Here is a 17913-nt window from a genome sequence, read left to right on the forward strand (position 1 = left end):
TTACATTCTTTCAGCGAGCTTCCTGGTTTCATGTTGTCTTGCATGTCATTCATTTACAACATGAAAAACACATTAACCATTTTACATACTTCACACAAGCATCTGTCGTTCACTTCTATCTCTATGATACATCACTAAATAAAGTGTAAATAAGGGTTAATATGAGGTTAATGGTGAAGCTGAAGTTAAAAACTGCATCTCTGTGGAATGCTAGGTAATGCTAACTACGTGTATACCTGTGCAGCAAAACCCAGCAGAGAAAAGACCAGCAAGTGGTGCAGTATGATGCACTGAAACAGTGAGGGCTTGATTTGGCCAGGTTGAATTGGATCCCAGTTCTGCTTGCTGCTGCTGGAGCTCTAGTGATTTTTCGGGTTCACTCAGCTCAGGTGCAAGGCTGGCTGTTGTTATTGTGGGTTATGGAAAGGCTCTGCAGCATAATTATCTTTTAAGCTCTCCAGTTTTACATTAGTGTTATACTACTCCAGACTTCTTTAATGCAACATGATGTTCATTTTGTAAATGATGATCCTATTTAAACTAAAACTAACTATTAATCTGGATACTTTGCGACTGATGCTACCACATGACCGTGGATAGTCTCCTCAGGTGCCTGTCCAGCCGTCACATCCAAATATGGCAACACCAAAACTTCAAACTGATGGTTCCTATTTCCACCTCTGTCTCTGCATTCAGTACGGCAGATAAGATATATATGCGTATATTTACCAAAATTTAGTTTTTTAGTTTTTGTTAAAAAAAACAAAACAAAACAAAAAAAAAGCAGGTCAGTAATGTTTCTCTTACAGATTAAAATACATCTTTCAATTTACAGAAACAATAAGCCGAAACATAAAAATCTGGTGTTCCCCATCACATTTTCCAATATTTTGTCTTAAAAAAAATAAACAAAAAACTACAATTGACAAATCAGACAACAAAATCTTACAATTCATAATGCATGTAATGCCTAAAACCTAAGAATTTGTTCTACATAATAGCAAATTTAAACATATTTTAGCAGCAAGGAAGCTACTACTACTGAGACCAGAGTGTAAAAATGTAATAAAAAGCAATGAGGTTAGTGATATTGGTCACTAAATGAGTTTTTATCACCAGTGTGCCATGGCAGAAGCCTCCTCATACTGCAGGCGAATGAACTCTAATGAAGCTGGAAACATTAGGAGACGATGGGCGGCTACAGTTATTATGCCAGGACCGACTGAGAGGAGACCAGCAAACCTTGGCAGACACTCTTCGTCTGATGTAAACACCCCTGCACAGAGCAAAAACTGCCTTCACCAACCCCAACACACACGTTTCCAGAGGGTGGGAGCTCCGCAAAGTGTGGAGGGCGGAGGGAGAGGGGCGGAGGAGGAGGAGGAGGAGGAAGGGTATCCAGGAGTGAAATGAGGCTATCATCCCAACCTGAATGAGAGAGGGTGCCGTCTGATAGAAAGAGTGAGCATACTTAACAGATGAGGGGATAGAAGAGGGAGGGGAATGAAATAAAGGGGAGGAGGCATTTCATATGAAGACAATAACAAGAGAAAACACAGGTGTGTTTAGTTTCAGCCTGCCTTGTTCCGGTTTTAGTCCTACTCTCTATATTTACTCACAGTATCCATTACTCCTGTTTCCAGATAATTAAGTTCCAAAACCAAAGTGGACCACTTTACTGGCTAAACTGCCCTTTAAAACCAGAAAAAAATGGAGAAACAGTGATGCATGCAGTTTATTTTGATGCATCATGAGATTTAGTTTAGAGATAAAAATTATATTTTGACTTTAAAATCCTACTGTTTTTATACAATATACAGTTATTTTCCACCTAAAAGCCCAAAACAATCTAATATTTATTTCATATTCTATTTCTGAGGGTACTCGAGGATCTACTCACCAGAGACTTGGAGTTCTGTTTGGAGGGAGGCTGAAACAGTCGGACATTGGTAGGTGTTTCCTTCTCAATGGAGTGTCTCCTCGGTGGGGCCTGACGCCTCTCTGGCTGAGGTGTAGAGGAGATGGGCAGGAACATGGGTGGAGCTGATGTTCGTAGAGGGGAGATAAGAAATATAGAAGGAAAATAATTATGCAAAAAAAGAACCCAATGGTAAATGTATTCAGAACTCAAATAATGCTCAAGGGAAAAGCAATGAATGAGGAAATCATGGCTGGCAAGGTTGTAAGATTAAAAAAGATTGAGCACTATCAATCTAAGGTTTTATTAGGAGGCAGTGTAAATGTGTCTGGGGTGTAGATATATTTCCTGACTCACTTTTCTTCCCCAGTGCCGACTCAGGGGATGTATCATCCATTAAAGAAGTTGCCACACTAGAGCTGCTAGCTGATTTACGCCCAACAGGCTCATCCTGAATGTATAAATGATACAAACACTTTTAGTAATCCTTCACTCCGGGAAAAAAATTCAACCCAAATACAGAGACACAAAAAGAGACACTTACATCTGAGTCGGAGCTGTCCAGCTCAGCAAGGCTGGGAGCCTTCAGAAGTCTTTTTCTCTGAGGTACAGACTGGGAACCGGTGGGTTCTACTCTGGGAGACGCTGATCCGTTGATCAGAGACAAAGTGCTGGACGTCCTCCTGCCCATGTATGGACTAAACTCATCTGAACACACCCACACAGGAGATGATCATTCAGACAAATGGAGGAACAGCAGCTGAGATGAATCTCAAAACACCTCCTCTTGTGCTCCCTTGCATCCTTCCTTACTTCCTTTTGAATCTCTAATTATTGTATTCCCTAAACAGGAACGTTTTCAAATCAGTGTGTTTTAAATGGAGGTTAGATGGAAGGATGCAATGAAATCTGTTTTAGAGGACTGAGGTTTGAGCTCCATCTGAGGGTTAAAGAGGTTGGGTTGGGAGGCAGAGGAGCAGGCCAGTGTTACACAAAGCATGAAATATTGAACTCCCTCTTGGTATTTGGGACTAGTTGAGTTGTTGAAACTAGATAAAATGATCACTCTGTGGTGACAAAAATCCCAAACGAGAACATCTGCCATCCTGTCTGACTGGCTGTAATTTGTCAGAGTGCAAAGCCAAAATGGAATAAATGGTTTGGAAGAAGGTAGGAGGAGGAGGGAGGGAGGGAAGAGGAGGGGAAGGAGGTGGAAGATGAGACAAGCAAGTTTTGCAAGAGGAAGATAAAGAGCTGCAGCTGAAGTAAGACTTCTTAAAAACCTAACATTTCTTAGAACCTACATCACCAGGTTTTCAACTCCCCCATTTGGATTTCATCCTTAGTCTTTGTTTTATTTCCAGTTCTCAGCATTCAAGTATTAATTGAAGTTATTAGTTGAAAGCCAGGGAGGGAGATAGACATTGCCGTTAAGTTAAAGGCAGAACAAGGCCTTCCAAACCGCAGCACTGCTCATACTTTACCTGTCCCTGTACGGAACAAATCCTGCGGCATACTGCGAGTTTTGCCAAAACCTAAAAGAGGACACCTACTTCATTAGATCACCATTCAGTGCCTGCAGCTAATTTCTGTTTGCCCATGCAGTAAAAACATTATTGTCTCACTGAGTTGCTTGATATGTCTTAATGAATCCTTCCTCTTTAATCCTGCTTTATTCATTTCATACTTTCCAGCAGGAGCAAGTGTTTTCTATTAAATAGCAGCAGAATATAAATAGTATGAAGGTGTGAAAGCTATAAATGGACTTGTTGCTGCACATTAAACTGGTCTGAGAGCTGAATGTCAAAACTGACTACAGTGAGATCATTGCATTTTGATTCTAAAAAAAAACACAACATGTTTTTCTTTTTGTTTGTGTCTCTTTAAGTGTTTTTCTTTAATTATAATGGCCGATATCTATGGAAATATTTCAACCGAAGCATAAAGATGTCTTTCTATTACTCTTGTGTAAAAGGAGATGTTTGTGCTCTTTGGGTCAGACAGAGCTGTTACAACACAAATGTAAGAGCCAATCTCAGTCAGATGCCAGCAACTGAAACCTAAAACCTCCAGTAAAGAGCAAAGTACAGACAATAAGAGTTTGTGTAACTATAATAAACAAATCTAAACACTATCCATGAAATAAAGAGCTATCAAGTTAACACCCGGCTGAATCTTTTCAGTGTGTTTCTGCAGACCAGGGTGGGCTTTAAATACAGGATGCATGTGAGGTCTGATGCCAATTTATATAAAGAATCACTAGTTCACATAAAAAAATAAAAAACAAAACAAAACATTTCTTGATGGGTAATAGATTTGTTTTCTTTTTTGTTTGTTTGTTTTTCCTCATTTCTCTAAATGTTCACACTTTCGTCATTCGATATTTTCTTTTATAAACATAAAGAAATGGTACCAAAAGTACCTGATACGTCACCAATCTTTAATCTTTTGACACATTTTTCTTCTTGAAATATGAATTTCTAGCTACTGATTAAAACTTTATTGTTGATTAAGATGTCAGAGGGTCTGTAGCATCCCCTCATAAAACATGAAGCAATGAAACTGCTCACCATGTGAGGTGATCGATCGCAGAGGCAGGATCGTACACACAAAACGCACAGATCATCAGACAACATAAATGATTGAGGATGTGGTAGTAAAGCAGAGACACTGACTTCAGTAGGAGGAATGTGGAGTGCAGCATTATTCTGATCGGACCTGCCTTAGCAGTGTTTCCTCATCTCAGCCAAACCTGCATCATAAAGTTTTAGAGAAAACACTTTCCACTGCTGATAGATGTGAACTAATTGTGACAAACTGTGCTTCACAGTTTACAGCTGATCACTGACCCGTTTATGTGACGGTTCAATTCTGCAAAGTCATTCTGTTACATGAAAGACATGTTTTGTGCAAAGTGGAGGAGACTTGGAGAAACGGAGGTGGAACCTACTCTGCTGGATGTTTCCTTTTTCACTCCTTGAGTACACGGCTGGCAGCACATTTCTACTTCAGCCTCACATTACAGCAGGTACACTTAAGAGATTATGTCCTCAACAACAACGACACTTTAACTGAGACTTTAAAGATAAAAGGCAACAACCAGAACATCTTTTCAGGAGTTACATAATGAGGGCCAGATGTTTGAGAAGAATTTCCATAAACTGTCTGTATAAACTGGCTTCTACAGTTCTTTCAGTCAAAAAAGTACCAAAGATTATGTCCTTCAAAGAAAGATTTAATGTTTATGGATGTAACAGTAAAGTAAATGTTCAATTGCTGCCCAAGAAATAAATTTAACCTGTAATATTCAGCTGCAATACTTAGATTAATATAATATATATATAAAAACAGCATTTCCAACTCATTGTAAGATAGTTAAAACAATTAGCAAAACAAGCAGATATTAATTTAAACATTTTTTTTAAATATCAGGTCCTGAGAACTTTTTGTCTAAAAATAAAATCTGAGGTTTGGTTAGTGAGAACTTAATATGAGATCTCAGCTGCTGTAACTTTGCCTCACATTTAAAATGAATTTTTCCAAAGATCTAGGACGGTGGATATAGTCACATCCACCTTCATTAAAATTGTCTCAGAAATGTATTTCATCCTTTAAAGATGCAGCATGTAACAAAATCAAAAGTCAATAACAAAAAAAATGTTATATATGATTAAGATCTGTGTTTCTATTGGTAACTTATAATTATAGGTACATTTTTTTATTCCCTTAATGCCATTACTAACTGGTGGTAAAACACCCAAAATGGATTCTGGAGTCAGTCTTCTTCGTTACTTCGTTGGCATTTAATTCTGCAGTGTGAACTGTATCACGGAGGGTAAACACAAGAGGATCAATAACCTTTCAAATAACTGATACGGGATTTTGCCAGCAGCATCATCTGTATCATTGTTAGTGAAAATGATAACAGATATCTACTTTTCCTCAAGTAAAAAGGTTAATGTGGTACTTTTTTTTTTTTACTAAAGTACATTTTTGTCTGTTTATTTAGACTTTAACTTAAATATAAAGTTCTTCCTTCACCACAGAAATAAACCAAGATAATAGTTTTCCTAGCAGGATCAGGTAGATATACTGCAGTGTGTATGCTATCCATTACAAAGGGTTTATATAAGAGAGCGGATTTATTATTTTTTTGTTAGCATCTGTTTTACCATTGGGAGAGATTAAATATGGCTCTTCTGCTACTTAAAAGAGATCGGATCGCCTCGCAGGAGGATTGGGACATTTCAGAGGTTTCGCTCCTAAAAATTAATCACTGCTTAGATATTAAATAAATTGCCCATGAAGGTTTACACCCCTTTAACTTTCTCCCTCTGAATTTTATGGATAATGGTACCACTTTAACAAACATGCTTTTATTAAATTTACTCTATCCAGTTAATTGTTGACTCATATAGAATTTTCTGCAAATGTCATGTCCTATTCTGAGTTCTGAATGATCAAAGTTATCAAAACTGGCTTTATGGAGCAGTATATAAAAATATCTAAATGCAAATGCTTTTAAGTTTAAATATAAACTCAGTGATTTCATCTGGTGCACAGCATGTCATTCAGTTTGCTCTCCTAAGCCTCCTCCTACTGACCAGTGTCCCACTTTTCCATGTTTCACCTTCATTGATAACAGTCAGCCAATCACAACCAAAACACAGAAGCATGACATGATATGTGTGCTAATGCTTAATTTGTGTGTGTGTGCAAATAAGAGGCCACAACAAAGCAGAAAGCAGAATGAGATAAAAAAAAAAAAAGCCTGATAAGCAGCGAGGGAGACTTTACCTGACACATCAAAACTGAAAGACATGCTAAGCGGCCGAATTACTGCAACGAGAAACTGCTTGTGATTAGGTGGCAAGTTAAAGCAAAGACTTAACACATTCAAGACAAAACAGTCTGATTAAACAAGGCAAATAATGCTGGGAAACAACATGTGATGTTGTCACATCACAAAAGTTTCACTTCTTTCATGATGGGGAATTTCAAGTAAGCATCAGCCCTGGTTTTAGTTTATTAAGCGTTAAAAAGAAATGCAGACACTTAGCATTAGTTTGTCTTCACCTCTGTTTACTGCAACAATATGCGTTAGCAAAACATGGCTATGCATTAGGTGCAACTCAAATATGAAAGGCTGGGCAACAACAAATCATAATGTGGGAAAGTGTCAAATTAAATAAAACGGCTTAAAATAATTAAGCTGCTAAACATTTGAAACATTTCAGATTGAACTATGGTTGTTAGTGCAGGATAGTGTGCATGTGCAACAATGTTATAAAAAGAAAATGAAGGGTTTCCGTACCCAGCCTTCCTCTGCGGACCTCATCAGGCGATACCGGCCGAAGTTTCCTTTCAGCCTTGATCTCCTCCAAGATCCGCTCGTGGAGGGTGGGAGGAGGCTGAGTCTGAGGCTTCAGCTTCCGAGCAGAGACCTGGTACAGGTGGTAGGCAGGTGACAGAGGGTTAACAGAGTGGAGAGCAAAACCCGAGTTTGCAGCCAGCAGGCCTGCTCCCCTCCACCTCCTTATGTCTCTTGTGACTGATTGTCCACCTGATTACTTAGAAATGAGCATCTGTTAATCCTGCTACAAGATTTCTATCAGCAGAGGAGTGATGACTGTTTTTTCACTGAATTTAAACAACACTAAAACTCAAAGCTCTAACAATCATATTTGACAGAAACTGTTTTTAAATAAGATATACTTTTACAAAAATTCTCAAAGTCCTAAACACCAAGAAATAGATAGTTAAACCTGACTATTAGTTAAATTCTGATGATTTTGCCTTTACAAGTGATAAATCATTTCTAAAATTAATTAAGCTTACAAAGGTTGAAAATCCAGTCCAGCTCATTGATTCACAAATGTGAACATAGCCCTCTTTATTCTCCTTTATTACCAAGTTAATAAATAAGCTGCAAAAAGAAGAGATTTGTGTCATGGTCTATGGCACATATGTCAAACTGGTCCAGCAAAGGGCCGTGTGGCTGCAGGTTTTTGTTCCAACCAAGCAGCAGCACACCAGATTTGACTGATTCAATCAACTGATCTCAGTCTTCAGACAGCTGATTGGTCAAACTGTGTGCTCTTGGCTGGCTGGAACAAAAACCTGCAGCCACACGGCCCTTTGCTGGACCAGTTTGACATGCCTGGTCTATGGGCTTTTGGTTCAGTAGTTTTTTGTTTTCACTGTTCTGTAGGTTGTCTTTGTCACAGTCATGTCTGGTTTCCTGTTTTATTTTTGTAATTCCTTCCCTTGTGTTTTGTTTCCTGTTTTATTTTTGTAATTCCTTCCCTTGTGTCTGGTTTCCTGTTTTATTTTTGTAATTCCTTCCCTTGTGTCTGGTTTCCTGTTTTATTTTTGTAATTCCTACCCTTGTGTCTGGTTTATTGTTTTACTTTTGTAATTCCTTCCCTTGTGTATTCTGTTTTGCTTTTTGTTTCCTGTTCATTAGTACACCTGGTTTGATTTGGTAATTAATCTGTTCCTCATAAGTCCTTCTGTGTATATATACCCCTTGGTTTCCTTTTCACCTTTCCAGTTCTTGTCTTCATATCTTGTTTTGCCTCCCACCTCATCTGCCTGCATTTGGGGCCTTGCGCCCCTGACAATCTGCCTTATATTTAACTACTACAATAGCTATTTGTACTCACAGGATTGAGAGGTGGTCTGGACCTGATGAACTCCAGGATAACTTCATGAGCGCTTTTCTTTAACCTGGGAGGGATATCTCCGTTGACCTGGCACATCGGAAGAAAACAGTAAAAAGGACATACATAAGGAGAAAAAGCTTGATTTTTATATTTATATGAAAATGCTTAATGATGAATATACTGTACAGCTTTTTCCTTTTTTAGTATTTTAAAAATGTTTATTGTGAATGAAGTTCTGATATGATGATGCACAGAGGTCCAGGATCTCCTACAGCAGTAGTCTGATGTCCTCATGATAACCCAGAGCTTCTGATTAGCAGATTATTCATAGTCTTGAATGTGGAAGTTAAATGGATTAGAGAGGAAACCCTTGTAATGAGTAAAACACGATTTTATAATAGTGTAAAGAATAACATCACATCTAGTTGTAAGTGAAACAACCAACAGAATTTACATATTGTTGTGCTCACTGACCAGACCAGAATATGTTCACTGGTTGGACAGTACCATGAGCACATCTGATCTAATGATATACAGTCTGAAAGCTGTGCTAATCATCTGTTTATCTCTGCAGTTATCAATGCTTTTTATGTGCACAGCAGCCATGTTAGCTTCAAAGTTGGGGCTAGAGAGGTTACTCTAACTTTCTTAATTCAACTTAAGCCAATGTTTCAGTCAGCTTTTCTCACCTACAACTAATTAATTCCAACTTCAAAAATAAAGTCGATATTTGCCCAGCCACTACTCCCAAGTCTGCTGTCGGTCGGCCTCCAGGTCGCCCCCCTGAACTTTGTCGTGGGGCCTGTTTTGTTTTGGTCTGGTCCCTCCTCCAGGCCCCCTCTGCCAACCCTGGGTGGACTGTTTGTTTTCTCTTTGGTGGACTTTGTCGTGCCGTCTGGTATCTGGCCCTTGTGGGGGAGTTTATGTCATGTTTCATGGTCTTGGTTTATATTCTGGTGTTTGTCATGTTTAGTTTCTGTTTAGATCATGTTTGGGTTTTTGGTTTTGTCATGTTTAGTTCAGTTTGTAGTTTTCCCTCATGTGCTCTGTGTTTTGTTCCTGGCTCGTTAGATCACCTGGTCTGATTTCTCATTCATTACTCCTCTGTGTATATATGCCCCTTGGTTTTCAGTTGTCTTTGTCAGGTCCATATGTTCACCCATGTCGTGTCTCAGTTCCTGTTTTGCGTTCCGGATTAAATCTCAGTCAACAGCATCATTCTGCCTACTGCCTTTACTGTCTGCATTTGGGTCCTCACTTCCACCGCATTGTGACAGATATGACCAAAAATATAGCATTCAATAAATTTTAACTTGATCAAAAACAATATTGGTGGGGATCATAGTCACAGTGGCATTTTCTGACTGACTGAACAAGTTTGCAGGTTTCCAAAAAAATTCACACTGGATTTAAAAACCAGTGCAGCAAACAGGAGACAAGCTCGTGGCATTCATTTCTAATCCAAACTTGTTGGGGTGTTTCCCGGAAAAACTAGCTTGTCGTGCATTTTACGGTAGACAAGATGGTGTATCGGTCAGGATGCAGGAAGGGAGGCTGGTATGTGTCTCTTTCTTGAACTGTCTTGATCAGTTCTGTTTATTGAAGCAGTTCAAACTCAGCAGTGCCATCACAGTTTCTCGTCATGGACTTAACACTCAGAATATCGAACTGGCTTGCATGAACATCTGCGGGACACGTATCATCAAGGGTCCTAATCTAACAAGCAATAACCAAACACGTATGCTTCCCCTCATCGTTTAGACCAGAACCGGCTAACCTTACATACGTCACTTCCTTTTAACAGGCACAGAAATCTAATCATGAACACTGTAGATTTTAGCCTTTAATACACAAACATGTTGCTGTCTCACTCACCATGACTTTGCGCAGTTTGTAGCGTTTGGACCTGATATCGTCCATGAGCATCTCGTAGGGAGTGAGTTGGTACTCAATGGGCAGAGGGTTGTACTGACGCTCCTGCACCTTCTTTAGTTTGACTCCTTCACGAAGGTCCCTCATCACCTGAACCCAGAATCGAGCCTGATGAAGAAAGAAAACGGTAGAGTTGGAAAAAGACCACAACATAGAAGTAGAAAATACTACAGCTGCTTAAACAGTGATTGAGTTAGCTCATCTCTGTAGATACTGAGAAGCTCATTTATAAGGTTACATGTTTGAGGTACCACATGACTCCTTATAGATTTCTAAATGTGAAAATGTAGTTTTGACCAGTCTCACTAAAAAAAAAAGTTCAGGTTGGGTGTCTGGTGTCTTACCCAGTCAGCGTTCTGTAGCTCATTCAGGTCTCGGACAGGTTCCTCTGTTGATTCCTCCTCCATTTTCCGGAGGTTCTGGTGGGGAGAGAAAAGGTTTGTGTTTGTTACAGATCTGACTCTGGTCAAGGATGACAGGTTGTTACCCTTCAGCAGAATAAAAAAGATCTTTGGAAATGAAGACAGAGTTATTGCTCAGATTCAGTTTATAGACACTCAGATGTGAGAGGATGCAGCAGATGAGATCATTTTTTTAACCCTTTATTTGGATAAGAACTATATTTGTACGCTTTATTGGATATACAAAATGTCTCTGTATGCTAGTCCATGAAATCCTAGAACCACATCACGTTTTCCACCCCAATCATCAAAGATCAGGCTACATCCCAGCTACTTCACTGAGACCAGTCTTCAGCATAAAAAATAGAAAAATACTGATACTGACCACTTACTACTGCATTAAATTCGTTATTTACAAAAAAGCATCCAAGTTTCAAAGACTTATAATATCCTCAAATATTAAAATAACACTCTTTATATGACTGGAAACTTAAATTACAAAGTATTTCAATGAGTGGCCGATAAAGGGACAAAACAGATCTGCTTAGTGGTCAAATTTTTCATTTGAGGCTCCTCAGAACGGCCAAGCAACAAGGCAGGAAAAGATTTAGAAAAAGTCATCCATTTGCTCAATTTTTCCTGTTTGGACTATTAAACTTTCTTCACTGGCTTTCTATCAGTTTCAGGATCCAGACCCAGCAGCACTAATTACTCCAAATAACACAACTAACAATCTACATTAGTAATGGATAACATGGATATGTTAAGCATGGCTGTAGATTTCTAGACTACATTTCTTCACAAAGCACATATTGATTTATCATGAAAGAAAAGCAAACCTTTGCAATTTTACCAAATTATTAAATATTTGCATTTGCAAAGCAAAGATTATTGAAGGTTTTGCTGGAAATTTTGCCACATATTTTCCACAGAAGAAAGTAGATTAACATTGATTATCCTTTAACTTCTACATCTATGTCTGTACCTATCATCAGGGTCAAGCTTTCCTTTTTTGTTCTGCTCCATGGCTGCAGGAAATAATCAGGCAGTTTATACTTCATGCTTGATTTAAATGCCAACAAGAATAAGCATGCTGATTGATATGCTGAACTAAACCAGTTTCCATGAATATTTTCCATGAACAATATGCAGTAGGAGGACATAAAATGTCTTTAATGTTTGCTCCTGACCTCTTGCAGAGATAAATGGGCCTGTTTTTAGAAACATGCAGCTTTTCAAACAGCAGCGCAAGCACCAGCTAATCTAACTGGTTTGTTGCACGGCTGAACTTTTGAGTAATTGTCAGAACAAGTCCAAATGTCAGCTAGAACTACTGTACAGCATTAACACGTATGATTCCCAGCCTCAGCAACATGATCAAAGCATTGATCTTCCAATCAACCAATTTAAATTTAATTTGAAACTTTATTAAGCTACAAATGAATAAAATAAACTTAAGTTAAATTAAATTAGCTTCACTTAAAGGGTCAGTAAGCAGAAATGAATCATTTCTAGATTGGAATTTAAAAAATCACCATGAGAGAAACTAGAGTGGCCATTTCATCTGGAGCATGACATCACACCGTCTCTCTGTATTGATTTCCAGCACCATGTTCACCAGCCGGTCTGGCCATGCGTTCATGTACGTTCATGCGAATCGCCGCCTCCTCCCTTCTCTCTGAACCCTCAGCCAGCGAGTAATGGCAGCGTATACTTTGAAGCAAGATGGCAGAGAGCGGAACGAAACATTTACCAGAAGAAGACCAGGAACCGACATTACCTCAAAAAAAACACAAGCGAATAAGTTATCGGATAAAGAAAGGGACATAACCCGGATTAACATTGGCCTTGTATTTCCAAAGAGGAGAGCACTGGGAGAGCTGAAGAAGCTACAATTTGACTGGAAGCCAGCAAACAACATAAATGTTATAAGTTACTTTGACATGTTTCACAAAATGAGATTGTTTTACTCAGTGTGTTTGCACTTTCATTTACGAACAAGGCAAGTGGGGGGAAGAAGTAGAGGGAGGTGTGGCTCATTGCACACCTAACTTAACTTAACTTAACTTCCTAATTAAACCCCAAATTAAATTAAATTAAATTAAATTAAATTAATAGAAAAGTAATGATTTCAATTTGTTTTTAAGTTCAATCCCCAAATCAGACTCACAGAGACCTTTTTTTCCTTTGTTTGTGAGTGCGTATGCCTACAGCTTCTTGGTATGGTCTATTCAAAACAAATGCACTTTATAGGTATGGTCAAAGAAAAAGAGAAGAAGGAATTAATTCAGCTGTGGTTTACAGGCAGTGAACCCTACAGTTTAGCTTATCTCTTCCATCCTGACTCCTGTTTGAACCCGAACAGCACGAGGCTGTTACAGTGCTGTGAAACACTGACAGACAGAGACTCTGCAGGAAACAAGACGCTAATCTGCATTCCTCTGCATTTCTCAGCAGGAGATGTACGGTGTGTTTGTGTGTCTGCATTTATGTGTGAACAAGACAAAGAGAAGGCATTTTAAAGCAGCTGGTGGACAAAAAATATTTTCCCTCTGGGTAATATTTGACGGTTCTCAGCACAGCCATGGCTGATAAGACAGTCACAAGAGCCTGCCCAGCTGACTGCTTAGTTAAGACCTCGACCCACAGGGAAATCACAATTCTTCGTCATCCCATCATGAAACATCTGTGTCCACCGACTGGTTACATAAAGCCACATCAGCTTGCTTCATCACAAGTCAGTTTGTCTACAGCGCATACAGCACATTGGTGGTTCATCACATTCAAGCTCATCACATTAAAACAGCTAATCCAGCCACTGAAGAGCATAAAGAGAGATTACTTCAACTGCTTTTAAACACCATTATCTCATTTGGATGAGCTGCACAACTCCAGATCACATCAAAGCTCCGTATTACAATTTCAAAAGGTCGATTGAGCAGCGTAAACTGCATGCAGTGCATTTTAATTAAATCATGATACGTAAGCCTCATGTGACCTGTTTTTTACTGCTTTGAAGCCAAAAATCATAGCTCTGGTTTTATATCTACAACCTGAGTAACTCTGCTGGACAAGAAGCACAAACACCAATGATTCAGTCCTTTTCTGTGAATTCCTAATGTTTGGCCCAGATGTATACAAAAGAAATGGCACACAACAGCATGTTCTGGTCCTTTATAACATTGTTAATTATTTCAGTGTACAATGGCTGCAGTCCTCAACTTTCCCATAAAGCTTCTTTCCCAGCAAGTTATGCAACCAGCCAAATCCCCCTCTTTTCATTGAGATGCATTACACACACTAAAAGGGCAACAGAAATAGTGCATAGCAGGAAGCAACCCCAAGGTAGAACACACACACACACACACACACACACACACACACACACACACACACACACACACACACACACACACACACACACACAGTTCCTAATGGGAAATGTTCCAGCCCACAGCTGAGCTCCCAATTGCTCCTGAGAAAAAACAAAGTCCACGGTGACTGAACTTAAGATTTGGTTTGAAGAATAGATGTGTGCAGCAAAAAGACATGGTTTTGTGGTTGGAGGAGCCTGAATCTCAACTCAAGTATCACATAATTTTTTAACCTTTTTCTATTAAGTGGAAAATTTTGCATAGTGACTGTGCAAACTTTATAATCATCAGAGAACAGAACTAAAAAACACCTGCAAGCTCCTTTCTTAAATTCTGACTCATGACCTGTAACTGATAACCACTGGCTCATTAATCTGTTGTGGTATGTAGACAAGCTGCAAAAATATTACGCCACACACACACGCAAACCTCTGCATTGGCTTTCATGTGTGATTTTTTAAATCATGTCTGACTGAATGAATCACAAGAACCTGAGCTCTGCACTTTTGGCAGAATGAGAGTCAGCATGCCTGCAGATTTTGTCATTTGTGTCTGACACACACGTCATGATTTGTTCACAGTGGATGTCTGAGTTGTCAGCCAATAAGGGTTGAGAGTACAGTTTGTTCATAGGAGACAGTGAAAGATGCTGCAGTCATAAAAAAGTGTCACCATTTTATACCACATGATGAAAAACATGTGTATCTTCAATTCTAACACTTATTTATTGGGGTGGGGGGTGTCTATTAAAAGCTTATGAGGAAAATAGAAAGACCCCACTGAGCAGATAAAGAGCTGATTACAGAGAAAGCTCACACAAAACACTTTTTCATCTTCATAAAGTACTTTCTTGACTAGTTGCCGAGTCTCATTCAATATGTAATAGAGGTAAGAAAATTTTCTCCCATCATAAACTCAGGTTTATATTGGACAGTTTTCTCATTTACTGTATGGCTTTCTCTCTAAGCCCTTCCGAGCTACAGCCTTTAAAATTCTTGATGTCAAAATTTAACATTTTCTTTGTAAACCTCTGGCACCTAAAGGGTTAATATCAAGCAAACGGCTTGTATTAACTAATTTAAATGAGTAAACAAACTCATTTAAATGAATTTCTAACTTTTTTTCTAACAAATAGAAGATTCTGCATAGTGACAATCGCCAGAGAACAGAACTAGAAAAGACCTGCATGCTCCTTTCTAAAATTCTTACTGACCTGCAACTGATCACAACCAATGGTGCATTAATCCTTTGTGGTATGAAGACAACAAAAATATTATGCCACGCACACACACATGAAAGCACAATGGCTTTCATGCATGATTATTTAAATCATGTCGGGCCAAACAAAAATAGCAAAATCTGGCAAATGGAGGACTCATTTCCTATGCCCCATGTATCCAACATGTTAATGTAAGGTAAATCATGGAAATTTGACTTATGTCAGATCAAAATCATTTTAAGATACTTAAATACGTGCTATAATCTATGATTAATGTATAAAGATCATAAACTGAAAGTCAAAGTTAAGAGTTGAGTCACAGTATGAGTGAGTTTACATGAACATTGCATTTGTTTCTTTATTCCCAGTCACTGCTACAGATGCCTCTCAGCATCAGCTGACTGCCTTTTCTCTGTCACACAGAAAACACAACTTTCTGTCTGACTGTTTTCCTCTGTCTCTCTTATGTCCATGACTGCTGCATGCTGCAAGTCAAATAAGGACAGGTTCCATCCAAGTTATGCAGAACAGCATTTCTGAACACACAACACGCCCAACCTTGAAGCTGATGGGCTACAGCAGCAGAAGACCACACCTGGTCCCTCCTGTCAGCTGAGAACAGGAAACCGAGGCTACAATTCACACAGACTCACCAACACTGGACAACAGAAGATGGAAAAGCATTGCTGGTATGATGAGTCTTCATGGATTCATCCTGCCTTGTATGTACAGCTGGTGGTGTAATGGTGTGGGGAACATTTTCTCTGAACACTTTGGGCCCCTTAGTACCAACGTCACATGGTTTAGGCACCACAGTCTTCCTGAGTATTTGCTGACCATCTCCATCCCTTTATGACCACAGTGTAGCATCTTCTGATGGCTACTTCCAGCAGGATAATGCACCATGTCGCAAAACTCAAATCATCTCTAACCGCTTTCTTGAACATGACAAATCTGCAGCAACTGTGTGGTGGTATCATGTCAATTTGGAGCAAAATCTCTGAGGAATGTTTCCAACACCTTGTTGAATTATGACACCATGAATTAAAGATTTTGAGCGAAAAGGGGTTCAACCCAGTACTAGCAAGATCAACCAAATGAAGTTAGCAGTGAGTGTACATGAGAACATAACTTTAAATTCTGAAACTCTTTTCCTCATTCATTATTTTGACTCTGAAACCTACATTTAGGACCTGTTTTACGGATTTCTCCAAACCGAACAGCCAACACTGTCAGAGGTACCCACAGAGAGTGAGAATCAAGCTGTCATACTGTTAAATCTTTTGAAATGATGTCCAGCTAAGTCCTAAATTTGAGAGATCACCATGTAATTAAAGGTTGAGTTCATGCATTAACCAATACACAAAAAATGATTTCTTATTTTAGCTGTCCTGTAACCAACCCGCATATTTGATGGTTCGAACTGTAATAAATCTGTCTGAGCTTTATGACCTCACAGCTATGAGGATGATGATGAGGACTCACCTCTTTGGCACTCTTTATCTTCTCCAGGAATGTACGCAGCTCCCTGGTTTCTGTGTAGAGTGCCCGACACACCGCCTGGTAGTGGTTGGGGGCATTTGACAGACTGGGTAGATGAGTTGTACACAGCTACAACAGAGAAAGTGAAACATGTAAAAAAAAAAACAAAAAAACAAACCTTTTAACAGCTATATTTTATTGTATGTTAATTTCAGAGCAGGTCGTTGGTTATATGATCCATTTATTTTGTGCTTTGAGAGTAACAGGTTAAAAAACAATAGACATAGCAGCAAGAGGAAAAGTTTAAAACAAGTTAACAAAAATAAGAGCCTGTTTTTAATTGTTTAAATGTTATCTCATTAGCTATTACATTAACCTCAAAATAAATGCCATGTAACCTGTCTGTGACACATTTAGGTAAAGTTTTTTTGTTGTTGTTGTTTTTTTTTTTTTATTTTGGCTTAATTTGGAGGTTGATGTCATTACTAACAAAAATAAATAAATAAAGAAATAAAGAAATATGTAAGTCTGACATTTTGTGTGACACACTAGTTTTTAAAATATACCATTTAAAACTCAGTTCAGATTTGGAGGGGATTATCTCAGAGTTGAATTATCCAGCTTTCAAACGTGTATCTCCTCTCAAATCTAACTCCAGATCATAAGGAATGAACAATAATTCACAAGTGGAAAGTTGAAACACCTGCTTGTTGCCTCGCTGTTGAGAGCAAATTCTCATTGGCAGCCGCACCTTCCTCAATTTTTCTCTTTTTTCGACAGACAAAGCCACCGGTGTGGAGGATCCACATGAGGAAAACATTGGAATTAAAATTAAAAACAAGATCAAATAAACTTAAAACCACTAATTGTATTTTAAGTGGACTACAATGAAACAAATTGAAAAGGACTTTGTGTGTAAAAA

General features: G+C 38.7%; 1 protein-coding gene across 5 annotated transcripts in view; it reads right to left on the reverse strand.

The window, feature by feature from the left end:
• The window catches only part of LOC121641931 (protein spire homolog 1-like), a 38066-nt gene that overhangs the window by 5373 nt on the left and 14780 nt on the right, over nucleotides 1-17913 (reverse strand). Inside the window, exons 4-13 of one of the 5 annotated variants that reach the window (XM_041988326.1) lie at nucleotides 16995-17120; nucleotides 10860-10934; nucleotides 10459-10623; nucleotides 8584-8670; nucleotides 7233-7362; nucleotides 6716-6757; nucleotides 2463-2626; nucleotides 2276-2369; nucleotides 1901-2043; nucleotides 1243-1428 (exon numbers count right to left, since the gene is read on the reverse strand). In XM_041988326.1, coding sequence (XP_041844260.1) covers nucleotides 1243-1428; nucleotides 1901-2043; nucleotides 2276-2369; nucleotides 2463-2626; nucleotides 6716-6757; nucleotides 7233-7362; nucleotides 8584-8670; nucleotides 10459-10623; nucleotides 10860-10934; nucleotides 16995-17120 — 1212 coding nt within the window. Of the gene's footprint in view, nucleotides 1-1242; nucleotides 1450-1900; nucleotides 2044-2275; nucleotides 2370-2462; nucleotides 2627-6715; nucleotides 6758-7232; nucleotides 7363-8583; nucleotides 8671-10458; nucleotides 10624-10859; nucleotides 10935-16994; nucleotides 17121-17913 lie in introns of all 5 variants that reach the window. The other 4 variants (XM_041988325.1, XM_041988327.1, XM_041988328.1 and 1 more) reach the window with 4 other exon arrangements.

This window comes from Melanotaenia boesemani, chromosome 6 (assembly GCF_017639745.1).
Source record: "Melanotaenia boesemani isolate fMelBoe1 chromosome 6, fMelBoe1.pri, whole genome shotgun sequence".
NCBI classification, from domain to species: domain Eukaryota; kingdom Metazoa; phylum Chordata; class Actinopteri; order Atheriniformes; family Melanotaeniidae; genus Melanotaenia; species Melanotaenia boesemani.